Source organism: Neolamprologus multifasciatus, chromosome 23 (assembly GCF_963576455.1).
Source record: "Neolamprologus multifasciatus chromosome 23, fNeoMul1.2, whole genome shotgun sequence".
NCBI lineage: Eukaryota > Metazoa > Chordata > Actinopteri > Cichliformes > Cichlidae > Neolamprologus > Neolamprologus multifasciatus.
The window spans coordinates 4,618,132-4,643,476 of record NC_140460.1 but is presented as its reverse complement, the minus strand read 5'-3'; the positions used below and the strand labels follow the sequence as shown (position 1 = coordinate 4,643,476).

The following is a 25,345-nucleotide window of genomic DNA, read 5'->3' as shown; positions in this document are numbered from 1 at the left end:
AAGTTTTCATCCAATGTAAAATGTGTAGAAATCATACATATACCAACAAGACAGACATCACTGTCACAACAGCGTTTGTTTTCTTTCAACGGCTTTATGGCTTTTCCTATAATACCTGGTGGGCCGGTCTCTAGTGAAAATGCCCGGGCTGATTTTTTTGTCCCAGTCCATCCCTGGGCACGACACGCAGTGAATTAATCTGAGAGGGTGCATTAAAAAATAAATGGCCGGGCCAGCGGTGCACATCGCAAATCAGCTCGCATAGACACATTAGTTGGTATCTTAGCTAACAACCCCAACTACCAGATTCAACTTGTAATTGGCTAAAAATAACTTAGCCTATGTGTTTTCGGGACTTTCAGGTGTTTGGACCAATGGTTTCTTTTCTGATCAATCGCAGCAAAAAAAACAGCAGCAAAAAATAATTTCTGGCACAACTTCACCTGCTTCCAAGGTGCATGGAGAGGATAAAAGAATTCACAAAGCAGGAACTCCAGCAACAATTGAGGGAAGATGAACAACTTTAATAATAGACCAACGCGTTTCGGCTTGTGGCCTGAAACTTTGACCCTGATGAAAGCCACAAGCCAGAACGCGTTGGTCTATTATTAAAGTTGTTCATCTTCTTTTCTGATCAAACCAGAAAGCTTTAACGAGCTGCTGGATTTGTCTCGCATTAACTGGTTGGACACAGAGGACATTGAAATGCAGCTGATTGAACTGAGAAGCTCGACTTTGTGGGGGTCAAAGTTTGCAGAACTGCGAACACAGCTGGTATCCATAGCTGTGCGTGTTCATGGAGCTGCATTTTCACCTGCTGGACGTCACTACCTGACAAGTTTAATTGTCTTCAGAACATTGCAGAGGCCTTATCGACAGTATTTGGCTCTAATATCTGTGTGAGCAGATTTTCTCTCACATGAGTCCTCAGGTAGACGTCTGAATGCTGGACTCAGACAGATCGACCTGTGTCTCTGAGTGAGGACATTAATAGCACTTGCATTTTCTGTTGTACAGTTCATTTGCTGTTATGGATAAAAAGTCTTTTTTTTGTTTCAAAATAGCTGATAACTATTCACTGATAGCTGCCAACATCTGCAATAAATATAATTCTATAAAGTTGTTCTATATAGTGTGTAACTGTTCATGTAGAGCGCTATTAAATTTATTGCTAATGCAATCATATGGCACATTGACTTCTGAGGAAATTTTAGATGGCACTCATCATCAGAAAGGTTGCCGACCCCTGGTCTAGTCAAAATAGGAGGCAACCACCTTAGGACTAGGAAAAATCTGTAGTTTTCAGGTGATTGTATTTAAGTTTTTTGGTTCCGTTGACCAGCAGCAACCAGTGTGTTTCCCAGAGGTCCAGTAGCTTCACTGTTGTGTATTCATTTATATTATCTTATAACAAATTCAATAATCACTAAAGACTCAAGGAGTTGGATATTTTGCAGGTTGCTCTATAACAGTGGCATTTTTAACATGTCCCTGAGTTTTTCACCATAGTCGAATTGTTGAGGATGCGGGTAAGGTGTGCAGAACAAACACCATTATTAGTGTGGGAGCACACAGCTCAGCTGCAGTGAACTCCGCCCATCTTCAAAGTGGAAAACAGCTAAACTGTAAATGAGGAAGGAGACAGAAACGCCTTTTCTGAATTAGCGCTTATGATATTAACAAAAACTAGATTTTGACATATAATGTGAGGAGCTACATACGTATACGTTAGACTTAGGCTACGTTCACACTGCAGGTCTTAATGCTCAATTCCGATTTTTTGATCAAATCCGATTTTTTTGTCTGCTTGTTCACACTACAACAAAAATGCGACAGCAAACGCGCTCTCGTGTGAACGCTCAAAGCGGCCCGCATGCGCAAAAGAAGACTTCACACACAACGCACTCCGTTTAGACCCAGAGCAAACAGTATAGTTTGACTGATGGCCCTTAATATAAAGACTTCGGACTTCACGTTTCCCAATTTTTGCTTTAAGTTATTTTGTTATTTACATAATAATGTAGATAACCTAATAATGATCCTTATTGCTGTTTTAGAGGAGCGGTGCTTCAAAGGATAGTTGAAGATTTCTGTCAGAATCTGCAGATTATACAGTACAAATAAAATGTTCACGTTGTCTTCCCGACAGTTTCACTGACATCTACACGGGATGGCCAGGAAGCGTTCGCGATGTCTTCTCCAGCGCTGATAATTGGCGTCTGTCTTGTGTCAGTGACGTAAAAGACGGATTTAATGCAGCAGTCGCTTTCTAAAACATTGGCTATGTATCGGATTCAGTACCACATACGAAAGTGACCCAGATTGGATTTGAAAATATCGGATTTGTGCCGTTCACACTGTCATACCATGATCGGATATGGGTCGCATAGGGTGAAAAAAATCGGATTTGATGCGCTTTCGCCTGCAGTGTGAACGTAGCCTAAGTTATCCACTCATTTGGTGTGTGGAGTAGTTCTGTTAGTCTGCACTATAGGCCTCCGTGTTGTTATTATTGCCCCCGATCCAGGCAATACTTGTACATCACAATCTCATTCCAGAGAGCAGCAACAGGAATAACATATAACTGTCTAGTTGGTCTGTTCTTATCTCATGTCAGTCCAAACAGCACTCTCCTGACAAGTGGTATTTGACTCAGTCAGTAACTGACACGCACAGAAAGAGAGCAAGAGAGAGAAAGAGACAGACAGACAAACAGGGAGGATGTAGAAAGAGGAGAAATGAGAGAGAAGGAAAGACAGGCCATTCCACAGCACCATGTGAACCTCTGCCAATCTTTTCATCGCGTATGGAACTCTTTTTGTCTGATAGAATAATCAGCATGCACTCGACAGGAGAGTGAAAATTGCCATTCACGCACAAAAACATGGCAAGGATCGTCAATTATCTGCTGGGTTTGTTTTTCTGTCTCTGCCATCCATTTGCATACGGTTCCTATGAGAAGGTGCTTTTGATGTAGTTAGCCGATTCTGGTCAGTATGATATTATGTGAATGTGTCTTATTAGCGCGCAGTGTGTGCAGACAGGGAAAAGGTCATAATGTTTCTTTGTTCCCATAGCGCTTTTTCCTCAATTAAGGCTAATCACCAGAGCCCAACATTGATCCAGCCTCTCAGCTTTTCTCATGCTTGGATTCTGATGATCAGCGTGTGTGTGTGTGTGTGTGTAACAGGGAGACAGTGCAAGTACAGCAACACCAACAGAAATCCTGTATGCACACGTGCCCGTGTGAACATGTGCGTAAATGTAAATGGCATTCTGTGATCTCTAGCACATCGAATGATTTACCTCTGTGGTGTAATGGAGCAATTTCTCTTTTTTTCTCCTTTTCCCGTCTCTCCTTTTCCGATCCGCGCTAAAATATTCTCCCGTTTAGCTCCATGACAAGTCATCTGTCACTCAGAACAGTGAGGGAATGGGCTCATCTGACGGACTGTGTGTGTGTGTGTGTGTGTGTGTTTTTGTGAATTGCTCATGGTCAAACAGATGTAATCATGAGATTCTGATGCACACTTCCATTTCTGATAATTATAATTGGGTAGTTTTCTCATGATGACAAAAGAATTCACAGTAGGCGGAGGGAGAATGATCTGTTCGTTGTTAGTTTTGCTCTTTTCAGATGTTTTGTTGACAGTAAGAAAAATATGGGCTACTTTAGACTTATCCTTTAAGCCATTCAGGGTTTGTCCTCTTAATGTGGCTTATGTGGTCTGTGAGATTGTAGAACGTAGTAATTTGTCCCGTGTAAATGGCGGACTCCGAGCCCGCAGGCAAATGCCAAGCTCAGTTTGTGTTTTTTCAAGCCAAATGTGGCGTACTTTGTTTTCAAATGAAACTGTAAAATACGAGTACTATATCATTGTGTAGATTCATGCTTGTTTTATATATTTATGTCTTTGACATTCAGCAGGCAGCTGTGTGCTGTGGTGGGAATAATAGGCTGGCTTTTTGAGAGCCATAAGCCTTTAAGGGTAATACAGCTCTGGCTGCTCCAGCCACAGGCTCTCGTCTGTAATAGCCTGTAATTCCTTCTGTCTGTTATAATCACCTACACAGCCTGACAGCATGCACTCACTTGGACAAATATGCACACAAACAGTAGTGTGCAAAAGTTTGACCACTTTAGATGTTTAGATTCCAACCCATCTGTCGTATTCTGATATTTCATATTACATATGAATTTGAAAGTAATCAAATGTATTTAAACATTTATTCAATAGGACCAACAGAATTAAAATGAAATAAATAAAATGTAAAGTAATACAAATTAAAGTGCTAGTGTTTAAACAAAAAATAATTTGCAAATAGGAAAGTAAAAATGTCTTCTGTCCATAAGTTCAAATAATCCAATTAAATCCGAAAGATTTTTTTTCAAGTCCAAAGTAATCCGTTTTTAATATTTACAGGCGGTTCATGAATTCACGATTGCAGCAGTGGACTTGGTCTGGAGTGAGGTTTGTTCTCATCGTTGAGATAAGCTGTTCCCAGCTGCTGATAACTAACGTTAATATTAATGCGAGAAAACAAGTATCGCATTTCACTCCAGTTTGCAGGTGTTTTAAATTCTTGTGCACTGTCGTATGCTGTTGTGGATGGGAGCTCACATTTGTTCTTCTTCATTATTATCAGAATAGAAAATCCCCTTGTTATCATCATATATTTTTGTTGCGCCCAACATGGGGCTCGAACCCACGACCCTGAGGTGAAGAGTCTCATGCTCTACCGACTGAGCTAGCTGGGCTTTGGTTTATGTGCTGTTTTGGCAGCTCGTCTTGGCGATACTGGTATAGCATGGCGCGTCAGCAATAAAATTCCAAGTCAACGAAGTGTTTCTAGTCTACGTCATCGATTATGTGGAGGAATTGTTGCAGGCCTGGTGGATAGTTTCTCTTTTACAGACCATTCAAACCCTTGAGGTGAAAATTCCAGCACATCAGCAGTTTCTGAAATATTTAGATCAACCTTTTTGGCACCAACAACTATCTCTATATTCTGTATGAATGCAAAAAATGGAATATGACACACATGTTTATCAAAATAGAAAATAGAGTAGCAGCTTTTTTCTGAGTCAGGAACCATGGCTTTTATTATTATTATTATTATTATTATTTGGGAAGAAAACATTAACAGCATTCTGTTGTTTAAGACAAAGCACATGCACTATTTTCACTCATTCAGTAATATATCAGTTTCCTGTGAGGTTCTGATCCACATTCAATGTTACAGGCTGTATACTATCTACTTACAATAGATGGCAGTAAGCACACCTCCAGGCAGTCAGAAGCACCTTCTACAGAAATGCAATCAGCAGCAAATAGATTTTAACCCCCTAATTATTTAAAATATTTCTCTCCTTTGTTGTCAGACTCTTGTCGAAGCCACTAAACTCCACTGACAAAAACGGGAATCTTACCTCACAAAACACAGGAGTTGCTGGTCTTTCAGAGCCTCAGTCCATTAGTTTGATAGTGTTACTGTTAGTCTGTGACTTTTCAGTCTCAGCCGGTTTGTTTAGATCCAAACTAACATTTAAACTCAAGTCACACAGCAGACTCACAACTCCTGTTTTCTGTGAAATGATGTTTTTATCCGGTGGTTTGAAAAGACCGATTTCTTTCTTTGTGCAGTTTCCACAAATCAGTGAACTTCGTCCACTGTTGCCATATAAGCAATCTTAACATTAAGCTGATGTGTACATTTAAACCTCAGCAGTGCTGTTTATAGATGGGATTTGAACCCAATGAGAATTGATAAGAGGATGGATAAGGAGTTGAATTGATAATCAATAATGGTATCGGAATCGCTACATTGTTATTAATTCTCATCCCGACTCCATAGTGTTGAACTTTGAGCGCGAGCGTGGGCTGGGCCTTCATGAGTGTGGGGGCTTTATCTCTTTTGAAAATATACCAATACATATGTTTTTATATTTTTTTGGTATATAGCCTATAGCTAAATTGTAGGACTCAGACAGATCGTTGATTTCAGTGTCATGCAGTTAGTCCGTGACAACGTAGAGAGAATACATCCGTGTGCAACCTACCTGCTTAATATATCAGAAAACAAGATATATCACATATCCACGCGCACACACACACAAATGCACACTCATGTGTATGCAGACATGGTTGCCTGAATCGCCAGTTCGCCTTTTCATCTGCCCACCTGTTGAGAAGAGAAGAGAAGAGAAAAGAAGAGAAGAGTTCAGCAGTTACTGTAGACCAGGTGTATGTGTTTATTGGCTCCAAAGCTCTGAGGACATATGTGGCCCTCATCTCATCTCCCACACAAGGCACACAGAGTGTTGCTGCTACCATAAGCCAACAGAAAATGTGTGTTTGGGCGGATGGGGGCTGAATGGTATGGGTGCCAGACTCTCTCCCTGCAGCCCTGCGGTGGCCGGAGAAGTTAATTGGCAGCATCTGGCTGTCTGTAAGCCCAATCGCCCATCCATGCACCCCCTCCCTTCCACCACACCCCGTTCCTTCTCCTCCATTTTTTTCCTCCAGCTCTCCCCTCCTGTGGGCTCTGCTACCCCCGGCACTCACATGATGACACCAGTTTGCCTGCAAGCTGTGAACGTAAACTGTGTGTGTGTGTGTGCGATATAGCGGGGAGTATGGAGTCAGACAGGGCAGCCAGGCCCCCAGCTGTCACCGTCGTGCCAAGGGAAATGCAGCCAGACAGGTTGGCATCTTTGTGCCAAGACCAGCAGGGCCCCGAGGGAGGATGAGGAGGGAGAGAAGGACGCAGAGGGAGTAAGGAGGGGGCAAGAGACAGAAAGAGCTTTTGGATGAGTACAGTTTTACTGATCTTGTGACAGACACAACATGGGGTTTGTGCACTGATCACGCTATGAGCAACTGTGGAAGGTGTTACTAGCATGACCTCAGAGTTACCTCATGTGTCAGGCTTTCTTCTTTAAAAAAATGACCTACTGTGGTGTAATTGCTTACTTAGATTTTTTTCTGTGAACATCAAAAGTGATATTACTCAGAGCTGGAACAGCAGTACAATAAGACTTACAGTGGGGTAAATAGTTATTTGATCCCCTGCTGAATTTGTAAGTTTGCTCTAATTTTTGTGGTAGTTTTATTTTGATGGAGGGTGAAAAAAACACAAAACTAAAAACATTTGACATAAAAATTATAAATTGATTTGCATCTCAATTATTGAAATAAGTATTTGATCCCCTACACCCTAGCCAGATCGGCTGATCTCAACTCATTATGTACACATCTTTTCACCATCTTGGCCAAGACCAAAGACCTGTAACAGGACATCAGGGACAAGATTGCAGACCTGCACAAGGGCGGAATGGGCTACAAGGCCATCAGCACGAAGCTTAGAGAGCTTATTTGTAAACGGAACAAATATAAAATGACATTAATGAGTCACTCTCGGTCTGGAGCTCCATTCGAGATCTTGTTCATGGGGCGAGGATGATCATGAGAAAGGAAGTGGATCAGAACAAAACTACACAGGAGGAGCTTGTTAATGATCTGAAGGCAGTTGAGACCACAGTCACTAAGAACACCATTGGTAACGCACTACGGCGAAATGGATTTAAATTTTCCAGCACCTGCAGGGTGCCCATGCTAAAGAAGGACATCTAAGTGCTTTGGAGAAGCTTGGGAGCAAGTGCTGTGGTCAGATGAAACATTATGCCATTGTGCTGTTTTTCTTCTAAGGGTAAAGGACGACTTGACTGCATTGAGGGGCCAATGAATGGGGTCATATACAGTAAAATCTTGGTTGAGAGAACATCCTTTACTTGGGTTGTGGATGGGTCTTCCAGCATGACGGTGACCCAAAAGCTACCACGAAGGCAACAAAGGATTGGCTAAACCATAAGCACATTATCGTCATAGAGTAGCCTTGCCCGTATCCAGACCTCCATTTGGAGGTAGAAGGTCTATAGATGGAGCCAAGAAACCCAAAGAATTTTGAAAGTGGGACAAGATCTCCCCTGAGATATGTGCAAATATGTGCTAGCTAAAAGGGTTTCTTCACCATATTTTGCTGGGGATCCAATACTTATTTCACTCAGTGGCATGCAATTTAATGCATAACTTTTAAGTAATGTGATTTCTTTCTGGGGTTTTCACTCTCCATTAAAATTAAACTACCAAGAAAAATACTTAATTTCTTTGGAAGTGAGCAAATTTACAAATTCAGCAGGAGATCAAATAATTATCTCCCCCAGTGCTCAAGCACATCTGTTTCAAGAGGTAGCCTTTAGCATCATGTAGCTTGTTGATTTATAACTCATTTTTCTAAAATCACCGCCATCAGGTGTCCAAATTTTCCAACTTCTTTGATTATTTGTATATCTTATTTTCTTCTTCAGTTATTTCTCTCTTACAAAAAGTGTTTTTACTGCTATCACTCAGATATTGATGTCTCTATGTCTCTGTCAAAAATACTCTATCAGGAAGTCGTAGCACCTTTGACTAAAAATGTAAAGTTTGCTATTTACAAGCCCGAGGTCGACAGTCTTATTGCAAAATCACCATATTTTTTTTCTTATTTATGTTGGTCATCATTGCATTATTCATTGTGAAAGAGCTGCGGAGCTGTGAGCTCATCTCTGTCCGGAATAAAAAGTGATTTCAGATGGTGTCACAGAGTATTTGCTGCGTTGCCTTTCACTGAGTAATTCTCCAGAAAGAATGATCTCATCACTCTCACACCTTATTTCAAATACACACACATAAAGCAAGTGCACGTTGCTCGCAGGAGCTGAGATGTTGAAGCTCGAGCTCATATTGCCTGACTCATTGTGACATCAGAGGGTAGTTTCAGTTTTACAAACAGCAAAAACTGCTTAAATTCAGTAAAAGGACTAGATGTTGTAGTCCCTGATAATGCATTGCTTTAAAGAAAAGTGTATGATTTAAACTACTGCTTGTGTAGGATACTAGAAGAAGGCAGACAACCACCAATTTGGAGAAAGTGGCACAGTTTTAATTAATTGTTCCAGGTCAACACTAACATTTAATGCCTTGTGGGCACTGTAGAGCTCACCTGTTTGAGCCGGTGACCCAAAGGTGCAACAGCTGGATGTGGGTTGGGTTCCACGTTATTCTCTGTAGTGTCCTGTCAAAATAAAGGTGCAAATGTCATTAAAAAACCCAAAACAAAACACTAGTTTATGCATTTTTGACTGATAATTTTTGACAGTTGAATGATTGAACTGTATCAAAATTAAAATGTTTTTTTTTTAAAAAGACTGATTCTATATGCTTCTATAGTCTATAAATCACTGCTGCAAGTGTTTTTTCGATGGAAAGATCTCCCTCATGCAAAACTTAGCACGACATAAAAATGTTTTGGAGTTTAGTGAACAAACTTTTACTAATGAAAAATGAAAAATGCTTTGAGCACAAATGACATTTACTGATTGTGTAACAAATTATGAGACAACAGATACTGAAATTATCATTTAAATGAAGTAACAGGTGTTTCTACAAACACGTATATACTCAAATCTTTCAATTTAGAGGTGCTCATTAAACCTACTGCTGTATAAAGCTACAGGTGTGTTTTTTTATGAAACTCCTAAAAAAAAAGCTTGAAGCTTTCTCAAAACTGGGATTTTAAAGTCGCCCTTATGAGTTTTGCTAATCTGATCTCGTGCTTTGAATTTTTACAGGCATTTCAGTTTGCAGTAGATGTTTGGATTGGGACACGAGTTGGGTGTTTTGTGCTGTGATTTCTGTGGCAGCCTAATGTTTAGTGGGCAGAACAGGAGCTTATTTCACAGGATAGAATGACCACAAATTCTGGCCATTGTTCACAAACAGTGAACAGTAAGTACCTACTTTATACACACACCTAGAAATCAAAGAGTCAGGTTTAATATGTGGATAGAGCTTGTTCCGTTCAGTATATGTGCGTCCTGCAGGTGGTCTGCAGTGAACCTGAACCACTTGACAGTTAGAATATATGCACCTTATATACCCTAAAAATGTCTGTGTGTGTATCTGATGTCTGTTGTTCACATGTCTGGTCTTGTTATTATTACGACTTTGTCTGGCGCCCGTCTGTCTGTTCCATTACACACACACACACACACACACACACTGATAATGTAATGGGAGTATAATGTTGCACTCTGGGAAATGCTGCATCACACAGTTATAGGCGGATGGTCTCGTCTCTCTCCTCTCTAAAACACACACACATGCATAAGCCCACTGCCAGCCTGTCTCCTCCCACTCCCACTAGCTTACACACCACCACTCACCAGGGGCTGAACGCTGACATCATCACATTGTTAGATTAGTGTGTTTGTGTGTGTGTATGACTTCTTTATGGTTCCTTGCAAGTATTTTTCCTGTACCCACCATTATTCCAGACGAATGTGCACCTGCCCTGTTGCACCATGGGAGACCAGTGGCGCCACAGTGGTGAGGGCGCAGTGATCATCTGCTTTCTGCTAATTGCCCTGCTGCCCCAAAAGGCGCAGGGGAGCTAGCCACCAGCAGACACAGCACGCTTAATCTGGCTGAGACCCCCGTGGGATATATTTTGGGAATGTTTTACTTTATTTTTTAAATCAGACTTACCGTATTTCCCGGACTACAAAGCGCACCTGAATATTAGCCGCACAAGCTAAAATCAGGGGAAAATCCTGTTTTGTACATACATTAGCCGCACCTGACTAAAAGCCGCAGGTGTTTCAATGTTGACTTATCATATGTAAGAGAATATGCACAAAGGGAATTGTCAGGAAAGAGATGGCTGTTTGGAGCACACCAGAAAAATAGATTCGGCCTACCTTTTAGGCTCAGGTGCAGTGACACGGCTTTAACAAGAAGAAAAGTCAGTCATTCACCACCATCTTTCTCTTCTTCCTGCGCACTAAAACCACCAAAGTCCTCTTCTCCAGTGTCGGAAACGAACAGGCTCAGGATGGCTTCGTCATCCACTCTCAGCTTCTCTCCTTCGTTGTCACTTTCAAAACCAAACAAATCCTCGTTGTCAGTGTCAGAGTCGAACACCCTCTGAAGGGCCGTGGCGGTGTCCTCCTCTCCATCATGCAGCAGTCCAGCCCTTCGAAATCCGTTGGTGATCATGGATGTTTTCACACTTTTCCACGCTGTCAGATTCCACCGGTGGAGTTGAGCATAACTTGCTTTTCGCAAATTTATCGCTGCTCGTCATCCACATCTCCCACTGAACGCGTAGCGCTACTTTGAAGTTTGTTTTTCACGCTACTTGTACGGCACTATGTTGCCTGGCGGATGGACATGTGACCAACATACCCCTCTTGAACCCCGATACTGTGTGTCTGATCACATGCCCTTCCGCCAGGCAACGTAGTGCCGTACAACAGCGGAACAAACAAAACAAATCGTCTTACGATATCACAAAAATCATGGACAATCCATAGAAAAGCCGCACCTGACTAAAAGCCGCAGGGTTCAAAGCTTGTGCAAAAAGTAGCGGCTTATAGCCCGACAATTACGGTACATGCAGGGGTACTGCAAACATAAAGTATGTGTCATTTATTAATATTAAGTACTGTCCAAAAGTCTCAAGATACTCCTTGTTTGTTTGTTTTTTGCTGGAAAAATGGGAAATAGGTGCAGCAGTTTTGAGGGAAACGTGCAAAAGTACACAAAAACACAAGTTTGTACAATTTTAAGGAGCTGGAAACTCTTTCAGACATTTTTTCTTCTAATTTAGTCGTCTTAAAAGTAGACTTCACAGATATTTCCCCTGGCTTCTTAAAGGGCGTTCAAAGTTGTGCTTTGGGTGGTGGCAGGTTTTTGTTCCATTCTTTGTCAGGATGATCCCACACTGCTTCAATAATGCTGAGGTTTAGGGTCCGGGGAGGCCAGCCCATAACTGATTGTTTTTTTTTCATTGTGTTTTTCTATCCGGGTATGCTTTTACTGGCAATACCAGTAAAGTAAAGTCAGCAAAGAGGCACAGAAAAGAAGATCAGACACCAGCGAGGGAGGATAAGAAGGACAGACGCAACAACATTGTCATCCCCTATGTAGCCGGTGTATCAGAGAAACTCAGGAGAGTTTTCTCCAAGCATGACATCCCGGTGCATTTCAGACCCAACAACACGCTCAGACAAAAACTGGTTCACCCGAAAAACAAAACTCCAAAACACAGACTTAACAATGTGGTGTTTGCTGTACAGTGCAGCGAGGAATGCCCAGACCTCTACATCGGAGAGACCAAACAGCCACTACAAAAGCGCATGGCACAACACAGAAGAGCCACCTCCACAGGACAAGACTCAGCAGTTCATCTGCATCTTAAGGATAAAGGTCACTCTTTCGAGGATGCCAATGTTCACATTTTGGACAGAGAGGACAGATGGTTTGAAAGAGGAGTGAAAGAAGCCATCTATGTCCACTGTGAGCGACCATCTTTGAACAGAGGCGGTGGTTTACGACACCAACTCTCTGCCATCTATAATCCAGTTTTGAGATCCCTCCCCAGACGCCTTAACGCCCACTCACATCCTGGGCCATCTGACATCAGGAATTCGCATAATAAGGTGGGGCCAGGTTTCCCAATGAGCTCACCCAAAACCCTGGCTGATTGGGACCCACACCCAGTTTCACACCTTGGCTCAGGCGATTAGAGGATCATCAGGGGGTCCTTTTGTCCCTCTGTGGGGGGATACTCCCACTAGGTTTATATCTGGGACTCTCCACCATTTGACCTTAGAACTGAAGAAGCTTCTCGGATGAAGGTGAAACGTCTTCAAGCAACTTAAAGAAGTCCAGACGCTTTTCTTTGCAAGCTCCTTTGACTACGATGACCTGGATGACTGAGAACCTTCACAGACATTTTACTGGCAATGTGTTTGTGATCACTGACATGCTGAAAATGAAATGTTTTCCAAGATTACTGGATGGTGGATCAAAATCTAATTCGATCTATTGTGATGGAATTTGCCAGAAGTGCTGCCCCAAACCATGACAGAGCCTCCATCATATTTTCAGATGGATCTAGACACAAATTTCGAGCACCACACCAAACACCTGTTGTCACTAAAGTAAAGTAATTTGGCTCCCTGTTTCCTTTCCTTAAGTGAAACAGCCCTTCAGACCATTTTTGATGAGGCTTCAGTGATCAGTAGATGGATCAACCGAAACCGGTCTCCCGACATGTCTTTCAGATGCTGTTAATCCAAAGTTGACAGCTTTTTAGGCCTGCCAGGTCTTCTTTTTTAGTTTTTAAAAAAATAAACTGCACACCATGATCAGATATGTCAATTTCTCCACTTACATCATATTGGAACTCAGCTTGGTGGACCAGTAATATATTCAGCTAAAGAAAATGTAAATAGTCAGATACACAGACTGAAAATGAGTGAAAAAGCAGCCAATGTCTAAGAAAAGCTTAGACATTTTTAGATGAACCTTAGACAAAACTGAGAAAATTGCAATAAAATATAAAATACGAGGGGTGCCTCAAGACACTCGCACAGACCTCTGCACATATTCTAATATATTTCCTGTATTCTTTGAATTACTTTTAAGTATTTCTTCCTCAGATTTTCCTCAACTAACCTGCACAACCTTCAAAGCAGCTGTCTTTTCCTCTTAGATCTGTTTTAGCACAGCAAAGTGGGTAGTGTGCGGTGCAATTTTGCTTTGTATTAACCTTGAGAAATGGACAGCTCTTCCTATTTCTGAAGAGGTCATCTCTCACTCAACAGTGTGGCCCTCTACTGGTCCATCCAGGCACTGTTACAGTGCTCATTAGTTAAGTTGCACAGTATATTAAGTCATACTATATATTAGTTTAATCAAACCTTGAAAAAAATTGATTTGATTTGATTTGACTGTACTAACGTAGCTTTCTCACACTAATGAATCAAAGAATTTACTCGAGACTGAATGATGAAATTTCAAATAAAGGAAAAAAAGGATGAAATGAAATGAAAATAATATGTATTTATACACCACATATTTTCCTCATCGCCACTATCTCAGGGTACATCAGTTAGAGCAGCTACTGCAAATCCTCCAACACTTTCACCTCTTTGTGCCGACTCACAGGTGATAAGTATCCCATGTGAATGCATGAGTGCTGTGCATCTCTCACATTTTTTTAAATTTAGAGTGGAACAGACTATAAGTTTGAGGTAAAGGCTCAAGGTAAAGAATTGATCATTTAAACGGAAAAAGAGCAAGTATTTAAGAATAAAATCACCGTCTCACAGTTGAAGTCTTTTTTTTTTTGTTTCATCTGGAAAGTAAAGTCGACTGAGGTTTGGAAGACAGCAGGGGAAGATCGTGATGTGAAAAAAGATGAATTGCTGGATGAAATGAATTTTAACACACTCAAAGTGAGAGACACTCAAACAGACGTGCACAGATAAAAACATACTTAGACGCGACCCCTCCCTGTGCATTTAGCATATCAGCAGAATAAACAGCATTCCTATAAACGGCAAAGGTGTTTTATTTAGATGAGGCTTCAAGATTTATGACTGCTTTCAGTGTTTCATGGAAATAACTTCGCATTTAATGTCTGCTGCATAATCTGAACTCGGGTGAAGCGCTGTGGGTGTGATCTGATATCGACAAAGCTGATTCGGCTAACTCACCTTAAAATTCAGCGAGGTTTAAAAAGCTGCCAATCCTGTGACGGGTCATCCAATTAAATACAGAGGTAATATGTAAATATCGGTGCTAATATTGGTGACTAGAGAGATTTTTACAGTAACAAGAAGCGTGTAAAAAAGCCATCTGATGGACGTTCACCTCTGAGGTGTTTGCATGCAGCCATCGGGTGAAAGTGTCGTATTTTTTTTATATTGCATTCTCATCAGGGGACAGTTTCTGACCTGAGATTGCTGCTAACGGCCCGCTGTCTCCACAGGTGAGCACGGCTCAGCTCTCTCGTTACTGGAAAGTCTATAATTCACGAGTGTTATTGCTTCCTGCAAAACCTTATTGCTGCTAGCCAGAGTACTCTACCAGTAGCACTAATCCCGAGTTATTTCACCTCATCAGCGCAGACTGTAACGTGCATCTTCTCTATTTTATGCCCACACACACACACAAAGACACTGCAGCAGAAAATTAACCTCTGAAATCAGCGGAAGCAAATGTTACACCAGGTCTCTCCTCAGCGCCGCCGCACTTAAGACACCAAATCACAATCGATGACTTCCTTCTCTACGTCTGATTTTCACTCCTCACTGGCTGTCGAAGTTAGTCCCAATCTAAAAAACACATTCTCGCGAAGCTGCAGTCAAATAAATATACAGTACCGCCACATACAATATACAGCAGGCCAACCAAATTACAAAGCAAGCCCAGGTTGCCTAGTAACAGTGTCTCCAGAAAGCTTTGTTGCAACTTGATTTGCATCCAAAAAAGATAGATGGATGCTCAAGGAATATATATATGCCATCATGTTTGCAAACACGTGCACGCTCACTTCCTCACACATGAAAACGCACACCTACACGGGCGACACTCCTGAGACGATTCGGAGGCTGTTTTCTGCTTGACTCGGTATGCAAAACGAAAACACGGAGCCTTGCTTTAAAAACAACGCGCCTATCTAACATCTGGCGTCATTTTAGAGTGCCAAGAAATATTGCCTCTTCAATTATTGGCGCGGTAACACAGAGGGAATAAAGAAATATATCATTCGGTGTGAGATATTTGCCAAACGGACTAACTATTTTCTTTAAATAAGCTGGTGGGGATCCGTGGAGCTTGACAGCTGCACGGGCATATTGGAAGACATTTAACCTTCCTAACAGTTGACAGGATAAACGTTTGACAAGCTGAAAGTGACAACAGCGATGGAGAAAATAAAAGGGAGTGGATGAGAGTGTGTGCTTGTGTGCCCGGGCCTTGTGAGTTTTGTCCTGTATGTTTTTTTTGCCTTTGTGAGAGTGCTCAGAGCAGCAGTGATTGGCGTGTCCTCTACGCTTGATTGATTTGAAAATATAGACAAGATGTCGCCCGTATGAAAGCTACCAATTTCTAAGCCTTCATCTCAAAACTTCAGAGAGACGCCGGCGCCATCAAAATCAGAGCAGGAGTTTGTAGCTACCAATGGTTCAGAAGTAGAAAAGCAAGCAAAATGACACCTCGCTAAAGGCTGCCTGCTAGCTCTATAAATCCTCTCCCTTTGTATTCTCCTCCTGCCTCTTTCTTTTTTGTCCCTTTCTCTCTGACTTTGTCTCTTTCTCTGTTTGTCATCCGCTTTCTGCCTTTGTCTAATGTTTCAGTCTCTCTATTCCCCTTTGCTGCGCGTCCCTCTTTATTCCGCGAGACACCCTGGAAGTTAACTTGTCCCACAGCTCGCTCCGAAAGGAATGACCTTGATGTAGCTCGCGCGCAGTTCGAGTTCGTGCTGTTTTTCTCGCCGTGTGACTCTTTGCATATTCTTGTTTGTGTTTGAGTTTCTGTGTCTCTGTAATCACTGAATTGTAAAACTATGTGTGAGAGCCTTATCGTGCGCAGGGAGCTTCTCAATTTTTTCAACCCCCCTCATTCCGTGCAGTGATAATTCTGTTTGGGAACTGTACCACGTCAAGAGATGGGCAGGGGAGAGGCACATGGAGGTACCATTTAGATAAAACAAATTGCCAGCTGCCGAGCAGGAGCAGTCACCTTTCAGATAAAAAAAACCAAAGGGACTGCTGTGAGCAGCGGTGTGCATGTGCCCAAGATTTTGTGCATTTTCACATTTGTGTGTGACTGTGGTATCTAAAGGAGGTGTAGCTCTGTCCTTAGCCGCTAATCCGGGCTTTCCAGGCAGTCTTTTTCCATAACAAGTCACATAGCCATTTTCTCTGGCCTATAACTATAATGCTGTGATGGGACAAGCAGCAGTAATTAAAATCAATAGCCAGGACTTTTCCAGTCTCCGGCAAGGTCACGCGCTGCCCAGTAGAGAGAGAGAGAGAAGGAGAAACAGAAAGAAGTGGGATTGCATGAATGGGCAGAGCCAAATGGGGAAATATGTGGAGAGGTGAGGTGTCGTCTTATTTTAATTAACCTGCACCTTGGAGGGCTGGCACTACTTTAATGCACTAGTGTGGGCACTAGGGGGTTGTACGAGTGTGCATGTGTCTGTCAGTGTGTCTAGTTTGTCCTTGCCAGCCATTACTTCGAGCCCATGTTACCACGCACGAATCAGGTTCCTTCGGGGGGTGGTGGTGGAGTAAAATAGTATCTTTTTCTCCATGTTTTTTTCAAGATTTACCATTTTCCTTTGTCCAGCTTTGACGGCTGTAACATGACCCTGCGAGCCTGCTCCAGTAGGCAGAGTGGGTGTGGTGTAGCTAGCCACTAGCTGCATTTGTATTCTGCTGAGGACGCTGCATGCAGAGACATTTTCCTTTCTCCTCCTCTGAAGGAATAATCAGCCTTGCCTTTCACTCCCTTCTGCCTGAAAGAGGCTGAGTGATTTAGCTGGTTTTGTTTCAGTAGGTACCTGCAGGGACATCTTCAAGTGGTTGCATGTATGCGTGTTCACTGTAGCTTTCTGTGTAGGAACTTTGCCGAACCGAGTACATTAGGGGTTTGCACAAACATATGCATTTCTTGTTTGTCCTTCCTGCCCTCACTTTTCAGGCCTGAGTCAGAAAGAAAAGTCTTTTCTGTTAGAGTCAGCACAGAGCAGTCTGTCCTGTTTGTTGATTATCAGGTCCTGTTCCTATCGCAGCCCTGATAGCATCGCCATCTGATCTGTTGCCAGACTCGCTAGCTCACTAGCCAGCCCTGCCATCTCACAGCCGCTCCGCTGTTAGCCGCCACCCCTTCCTGTATATCGCCGTATCAGTCTCAGATCTGCCATCACCCTGCTCTCTCATCTTCTCCTTATCTCCTTATTCCACCTTTCTCCCAGCTCCCACTACCCCAAACCCACCAATCACTCATCGCCCTCATATTTTTCTTCTTTTTATCCTCCACTCTCAGAGCCTCTGCCAAAGCTCCTACGGCAGCACCGTTGTTCCCCATGCTTGGTCGTCTTTACAGAAACTGTCAAGGCAGAGTCAGTGAGTGACAGGACAAGACATGTGAGACTGGTACAAAGATGGAAAAAATGAAAGAGAAGAGATGAAGAGGGAAACTTGCATGCTAAATTCTCCTCACCAAGTCTTAATAGTGAATACTAAACAAAAGAAAGCGAGGAAGACAAAGACAGACAGATGAAGAGCGGTAAAGGAAAACATGTTGAGTAGGCAGAGAAGTTTTGTGGACTGCAGCAGTGCTGTCCCGGACCCCATCGATCATCCTTAAGGTGCCAGGATCAGTCAGCTTTATTTAGCTCTAAGCCCAACATACACAGTGCACAAGCACAACACACAAACAACAGCACTTAGTATCACACGCGACGCCCAAACGAGATGCTTACATGTTTCTAATGCCGTTTAGCTCTTCTAGTTTCTCACAAGCTCAAATCATAACTAGAGACTTAAATGTAAAAACCCAAAAACCATTGGAAAAAAAAAAAAAAGATATATTACAATAAGGTCTTAGTCCTTTGTGGTCACAGAAAGTCATTTTAATTACAGAGTTGGAACACGAGTTGGCCACATTTGAAAGTCACAGACATCATCTGTAGAAATTCTCACCTGACCCGACATCAAAATTAAGCTGTCTTATTTTTGGCATATGTCATTTTTTCTTAATTTAGCAGGAGCGTCGGTGATGATTACCCTTCAGTTTATACTCATGCTATAAAAGTGTCGCTCAGGCTGATTATTGTTTTGAGTAAAAGATCTTTATCTGCTGATTTTACCACAAATCATTTTTTTGTTTGCCTGCATTGGTTGATACAGAATCTGCTTATATTTGCCTCTTTTAAAATGCTACGTCAGGAATGCAGATTTGTATGTATCCAGTTAGTTTATAATTCATCAGTCTTTGTATTTATTTGCATTATATTGCTGGTGGCTTTTTATTGAATACCAAGTCTATGAGTTTTGTTACATTTTGTTATGTATGTAATTTTGCATTAAATCACCATGTTAACTAATTACCACAACCAGTTCTCTTTGTATTTTTTCACTGTTGCCTCTTAATTTTGTAGCTTCAATTATACAGTATCATGCAAAAGTCCTGCCGCTCCCGTGTCTTCATATGTGCTGTGTGTTCTTAAATATTTGAGGAAAATTGGGGAACAAAAGACAACGTGGCAGGCCTAAAAAACCATCCACAGCAGATAAAAAGGGCCTGAAAGTCACAGAAATTTGAAATGGTAAATGGACTGGTTCTTATATAGCGCTTTTCTACTCTGTCCGAGCACTCAAAGCGCTTTATACAGCTAATTCATTCACCCAATCACACCCATTCACACAAGCACTTCTAAGTTTAAGTGCTGAGTATCTAACATTCGTACACATTCACACTCCGATGGATGCATCGGAGAGCAACATGGGGTTAGTATCTTGCCCAAGGATATTTGGCATGCAGACTGGAGCAGACTGGGGATCGAACCACCGACCTTCTGGTTAGTGGCTGATCCGCTCTGCCACCTGAGCTACAGCCACCCCAATAGAAAGAAACCCAGCAAATAGAAAAAGAAATCAAGAAAAGTACCCTCAGATTTTGATCCACCGTGCAATGACATCTGGAAAGAGTCTGATTGGCAATGGCTTCATTTTTCAGCACAACTACTCCAAAGACACTGGCAGTGCAGTTAAAGCATAGCTGGATAGAAAAACACACTGAAGGGTCTCATACATGGATTGGCCTCCTGTTGTTTACAGTTCTCGTTAGACTCTGTTTCTGTCCTATATGCACGCATGTACGTTTCAATAAATTGCTGCACCTATTTCTTATTTTCCTACAAAAATATAAAGATATGACTCTTGCACATTACTGTATATTATAAAATTCTAGAGTTTGCCATAAACAAAACAGAAAAGTAATGCATTTCCAAGCAGATAATTACCAGCTGACATCCTCCTCATTCCTTTAGTTGTGTTCCTCCTTACCAGCTGAACTCTATTTCTCTGGAAGAAGTCACGATGGCACATTGATGCAATTTCTGCATTATGATTTCTAAGTGCTCTGTATCCATTACTATACATGTCTGTGTTTTCTTGGAAAAGTGCTTTGGTCTCAGTGCTCCTCATATTTTTGCTTGTCTTAAACCTTCAGCACCTCAGATTGAAAACCTGTCAATGGTGTGAAAAAGTATTTATTCCCTTCCTGATTTCCGAGCCTTCAGCATATTTGTCACGCTTACGTGCGTCAAATTGTCCAACAAGTTTTAATATTAGCCAAAGATAACCTGACTAAATAAAAAACTAATTTTTTAAATTATGATTTCATTGATTAATAAAGAAAAGTTATCCAGATCTACTTTGTCCTGTGTTAAGTCATGAATTAACTGTGATTAACCACCTTTCTTGGAAAAAAGTTTCTCTGGACACACTGGCACTGGATTACTGGCAGACCTGTTAAATCAAGAAATAAAAGCCATTTTCCACCTATGGAAAAAACTTGGAGCAGTGGTGAACCTTCCCAGGAACACGTCGACGACTCCCCCAAGAGTTCACAAAAGAGCCCAGAATAACATTAAAGAACTGCACTGTAAAATATGGTGGTGGTAGTTTGATGGTCTTTGATGTCTTTGTCTTTGATGGAAGACTTGCTGTGGTAAATGGAACCATGAATTCTGCTGTCTACCAAAACATTCCGAAGGAGATGTTCGCCCATCGCTTCGTGATCTCAATCTGAGGCGCACTTGGGTTCTGTAGCAGGTCAATGATCCAAAACACACCTGCAAGTCCACCTCTGAATGGCTTAAGAAAGTGTGGCCTAGTCAAAGTCCTAACCTAAATCTGATTGAGATGCTGTGGCATGACCTTAAAAATGCTGTAAATGCTCGAAAACCCTCTGATGTGGCTGAATTACAACAATTCTGCAAAGATGAGTGGGACAAAATTCCTCCACAATGCCGTAAAAGACTAGTTATCGCCAGTTATCGCAAATGCTTGATTGCAGCTGTTGCTGTTAAGGGTAGACCCTCAGTGATTCAGTTTAGGGAGGCAATACCCTTTCTCACACAGGGACATGTAGGTTTGGATTTTTTTCCACTTATTAATAAAACACACCTTCAGTTTTCGTTTACATGTGTTATCTATCTGATCTGAAACATGTCACAAGTGTGACAAACATTCAAAAAATAGGAAATCAGCACTGTAAATGACCTTTCTGATTTCTCTGTATTGGGTTTATCTTTTGTCGTTGCAGGCAAAGGCTTCCTGCCAAAAATGTGTACTACTACCGCTGCCCTGACCACCGACGCAACTATGTCATGTCTTTTGCTTTTTGCTTCGACCGAGAGGACGACGTGTATCAGTTTGCCTACTGCTACCCCTACACCTACTCGAGACTGCAGCATTACCTGGCCAGCTTGGAGCGCAGGAACCTGCCTTACCTGCAGAGGGAACAACTGGGACTCAGTGTGGTAAGAGTTGGGAGCTGGAAAGTGCCGTGAGCAGCTGGAGGACAAAGTGTGTGAGGGGTGCTTGCGGTTATGGCTTGGGCAGAGAAGTCGAGTAGTGGTGAAAATTAGAGATGGAAGGGTTATAAGGCATATTTTTTATGTGTGTTCAGATTAAGGAGGTCCAGATTGGTAACTCGGGTGTGCCTGCCGGTCATAACTTCAGCCTCTTGTGTTATTATTAGGATTGTTGCACTCTGAGATGACAGACTGTAAGCCTCTGGGTGTGTGTGTGTGTGTGTAAATGGCTGTGTGTGTAATCAGCAGAGCTCTCACCTCAGCAGTAGCAGCTAGTGTATCATACATGCTGCCTCAAGTCTTGTCTGCTCTTATCAAATAATTGTAGGAGAAAAACTCATTAGAAATGCTTGAGAGATTACGACTTTTTTCTTCTGTCCTCCAACATTTGTCAGGGAAAGCTTGCTGCAAGGGGTTACTATGAAAGTACAGGTATTTATAAGGAGCACCTGACCATGAAATGCAGAAAGGACTGAAAATTAGAAACCGTGGCATGAAACAGCTGATAGTATGGTTTAAAAAAAAGCAGGACTAATATCTCTATAAACTAAAGATCTCTTGACCTACAATGATAATAACAGTGTAAAACTGGATGTTTCATATTCTGATTATGGTAACACTTGTGGTAAGATCCTTCTGTGCTATTGCAGCGTTGACTCGGTGAGGTTATTTGGTGTAAAAGCTTACACTGATGTCAAAGAGAAACTCGCTGCTTTGATGTACGACTGTCAGCAATAGTGGGAAATAGTGAGACACTTTTTGGGCCGTCGTTTCAGGATATGATTAATGATTGAGTCGTGATGATTCTAAAATAGATGACATAAATCTAGTGGGTTTCTTTTAACAGACTGGCACGGTTTAATCAAGCATTTATAACTGCATATGGCTGACTAGCATCAACGTCAACGTTTAGCTAATTAGCCTGTCATTACATAATACAAGTAAGCAAAGCAGCTGTTCTACTTATCCTATATTTATACTAGTGTTGTTTACACAACACAAAACTTTTTCTAAATAAAACACAATTAAATAGATGCACAGTTAACATTGTGTTAACACGGAGTCCCTGCAGTTCGCTGCTGTGATCTTTGCATTTCTTTCCCATGTCACATAACCCTCCTCGCATGTCTGTGTTTTCTTGCATTGTTACGTAGATGCTTCACTCTGCGTAGTCAGTATCTCTTTGGTCGGTTTGCAGCGGCTCTGGGTCAGGTTATCACAAGGCGGTACGCTCGAATCATCACACAACACCTTGTGATTGCAGCTCTAAATGGAGACCCATGTTTATAGCCTATTGCTGTCATGTCTAAATATAAGGACGTTTTTCATTGTTTGGAAAAAATATATTATCCCCCAAACTGGAGTCTTTCCACTATTAACAAGTACTTTAGGTGCCTAAAGTGATCCAAACATCAAGTGACATGGAAGGTAAACATGTAGTCATGTAAATGAGAACATTTTTCCATGCAGTCCTTTGAAAAACTTACTGTTTCCGTATGAATTTAGAGGGTAAGTAGCAGCCTGGAGAAAACCTTTTCTCTCTAAAAGAAACAACACAAATTTTGGACAGGCAAGTAAACAAAAGTGGAAATACCTGGCTGTGTTGGATGAAAACCAAACACAAAACACCTCACACCAAGTGTCACACGGTGGTGGATGGGTTGTTGTGCTGCCACAGAATCCGGAGACCTTGGAGTCACTGATTCAACCATGAAATCTTCTAATGTGAGGCCACTGTTAGGGCCGAGAGGGCCAGGCTGTGGGTGTGGACTCAAATGCAGACACAGGGAGGCAAAACGGGCGTGAACACAGTGCTTTATTTACAGTGCCTAGTTAAATTACAAAGCGGGAAACTATGACTGTGGAAGCTATGAACTGAGAACTATGAGGCCAAACTATGAACATGAAACTCTGACTGAGTGCTATGACTAGGTGCAAGATTTCATAGACGGATCCTGGGAATGGAAAAAGGGGCAGCGGCTTGCAGTGATGGTAAATTTGATTCTTTTTACTGAATCGAGTTTTAATGAGTCATTCACCAAAGTGAATTGGGTTTTTTGATTCATTTGATTCACTGAGTCAGTCGACCAGAGAGTGCAAAAAATGTACATTTTCACTCAAACATAATTTGTTTCTCTTTTCATGTAAATCCTACTGCTAAGATGAATGATTCTAAAAGAAAACAACTATTTTATAGAGCAAAAAAGAGCAAAAACATTTCTAAAATTAAGCAATTTCCTATCAAAATTGCTTAATAAACATTTATTTTATTTTATTTTAATATTTTTTTATTTTATTAGTATTTTCCTTAAATGTGTTAAATATATATTTTCTTATCTAAATGTCCACTGAGTTGTGAGCCAGGGGGCGGTAATGCGCCTTAACATTGGTTGCCAACCAAGAAGAAGAAGAAGCTGTGAGCCATGAGGGAGGGGGTGAGTGAGTGATTCGTTCGTTCTATGATTCAGCACAGGAGGGAGGGGGTGAGCGAGTCCTGAGTGATTCGTTTACGATTCAGAACAGGAGGGAGGGGGTTAGCGAGTCCTGAGTGATTCGCTTACGCTTACGATTCAGCACAGGAAGGGAGGGGGTGAGTAGCTCAAATGTGCTGTTAGCATGTTAGCAGAGCGATGCTACTGTGAACCGAGGAGCTATTTTCTTGATGTGAGCTTCTACTCAGGGTTTTTTCTTCCAGTTCAGAGCAGAAATGTTTTTGTTACGATACTGGATGTTTTGTTTTTCTCCACAATTTTAATTATAAGCTAGATACATTGCTGCTAACAGCAACAGGGATGAGTCAGTGACTCAGTTGGGCTTGTGAATCATGATTCATGAGTCAGTAAATTGATTCTCGAGTATTGAACGATTCGTTCATGATTCGCGCATCACTAGCGGCTTGGGTGGAGGTACACAGTCACTATAATGAGAAGAGACAGGCAGTCAGTGGCAGTCTAGTGAATCATAGCCGAAGGATTAGACTGTGGTGGTTAGGGCGTAGGTGTAGATACTGTAGGTTCAGTGAATGCTTAAATTGCACTGATTAGAATATACTGGACATTTAAAGCTAAGATTCAGCGCACTTTGTTAGAGGCTGGGATTTGATGAATTCATCATATATACAACCTTTGATCATCATTTATGTCCAGTTGAGAATGAATCTGCACTCACATATTAAATGAACTGAAATCAGTAGTGCGATCACCAGTCTTGATATAAGGAATGAGAGAACTGATAGCTGTTATTTTAATCAGCCTGTCTCAGTTGTTTTAACTCTAAGTATCACAAAGTAATGTGGTAACATCTGGACTGACGAGTTTACTGTCAGCATTTTAATCGCTAGTTTAAAGCAGCGGTCCCCAACCCCCAGGCCTCGGACCGGTATCGGTCCGTTTATTCGTTTGGTACCGGGCCGCGAGAGTTGAGGCTCAGGTGTGAAATGTATGATTTTCAGGGTTTTTATCGGTTTTCAGCGTTATTTTGTTATCGTTTTTATTGTTAACTCGGTTTTCCTGGGTCTTTTCACGTGTGTTATGAGCAGTGTTGGGTAAGTTACTTTAAATTAGTAACTTAGTTACATTACTAGTTACTTCTATCAAAAGTAACTCAGTTACTTCAAGTTACTCGTTACTTTCGGAGTAACTAGTTACTAGGGAAAGTAACTTTGGTTTTACTCAGAATTCTCTTGTTAATGTGTTGCTTCCGTAACTGGATACCCAGCAAGATTGCCAGTCTTCTAGCTTGCTTACTTGCCACAAGTGCACTGTGCCACCTACCAATAGAAAGGAAAAAATAATGTGCACATTTCCACGAGAGAAATCCCACGCCTGATTCTATCCTA

The 25,345-nt window shown here is 41.7% G+C and overlaps 1 protein-coding gene and 1 non-coding gene across 4 annotated transcripts in view; one reads left to right on the top strand and one right to left on the bottom strand.

Annotated features, from left to right (window-relative positions):
• agbl4 (AGBL carboxypeptidase 4) overlaps window positions 1–25,345 on the top strand; it is a 370,527-nt gene that overhangs the window by 178,832 nt on the left and 166,350 nt on the right. For all 3 annotated transcript variants that reach the window (XM_085151358.1, XM_085151353.1, XM_085151357.1), the window contains exon 5: window positions 21,237–21,453. In XM_085151358.1, coding sequence (XP_085007484.1) covers window positions 21,237–21,453 — 217 coding nt within the window. The remainder of the gene's footprint in view (window positions 1–21,236; window positions 21,454–25,345) is intronic.
• trnak-cuu (transfer RNA lysine (anticodon CUU)) lies at window positions 4,687–4,759 on the bottom strand. The gene has a single exon. It is a non-coding gene; the product is annotated as a tRNA-Lys (tRNA).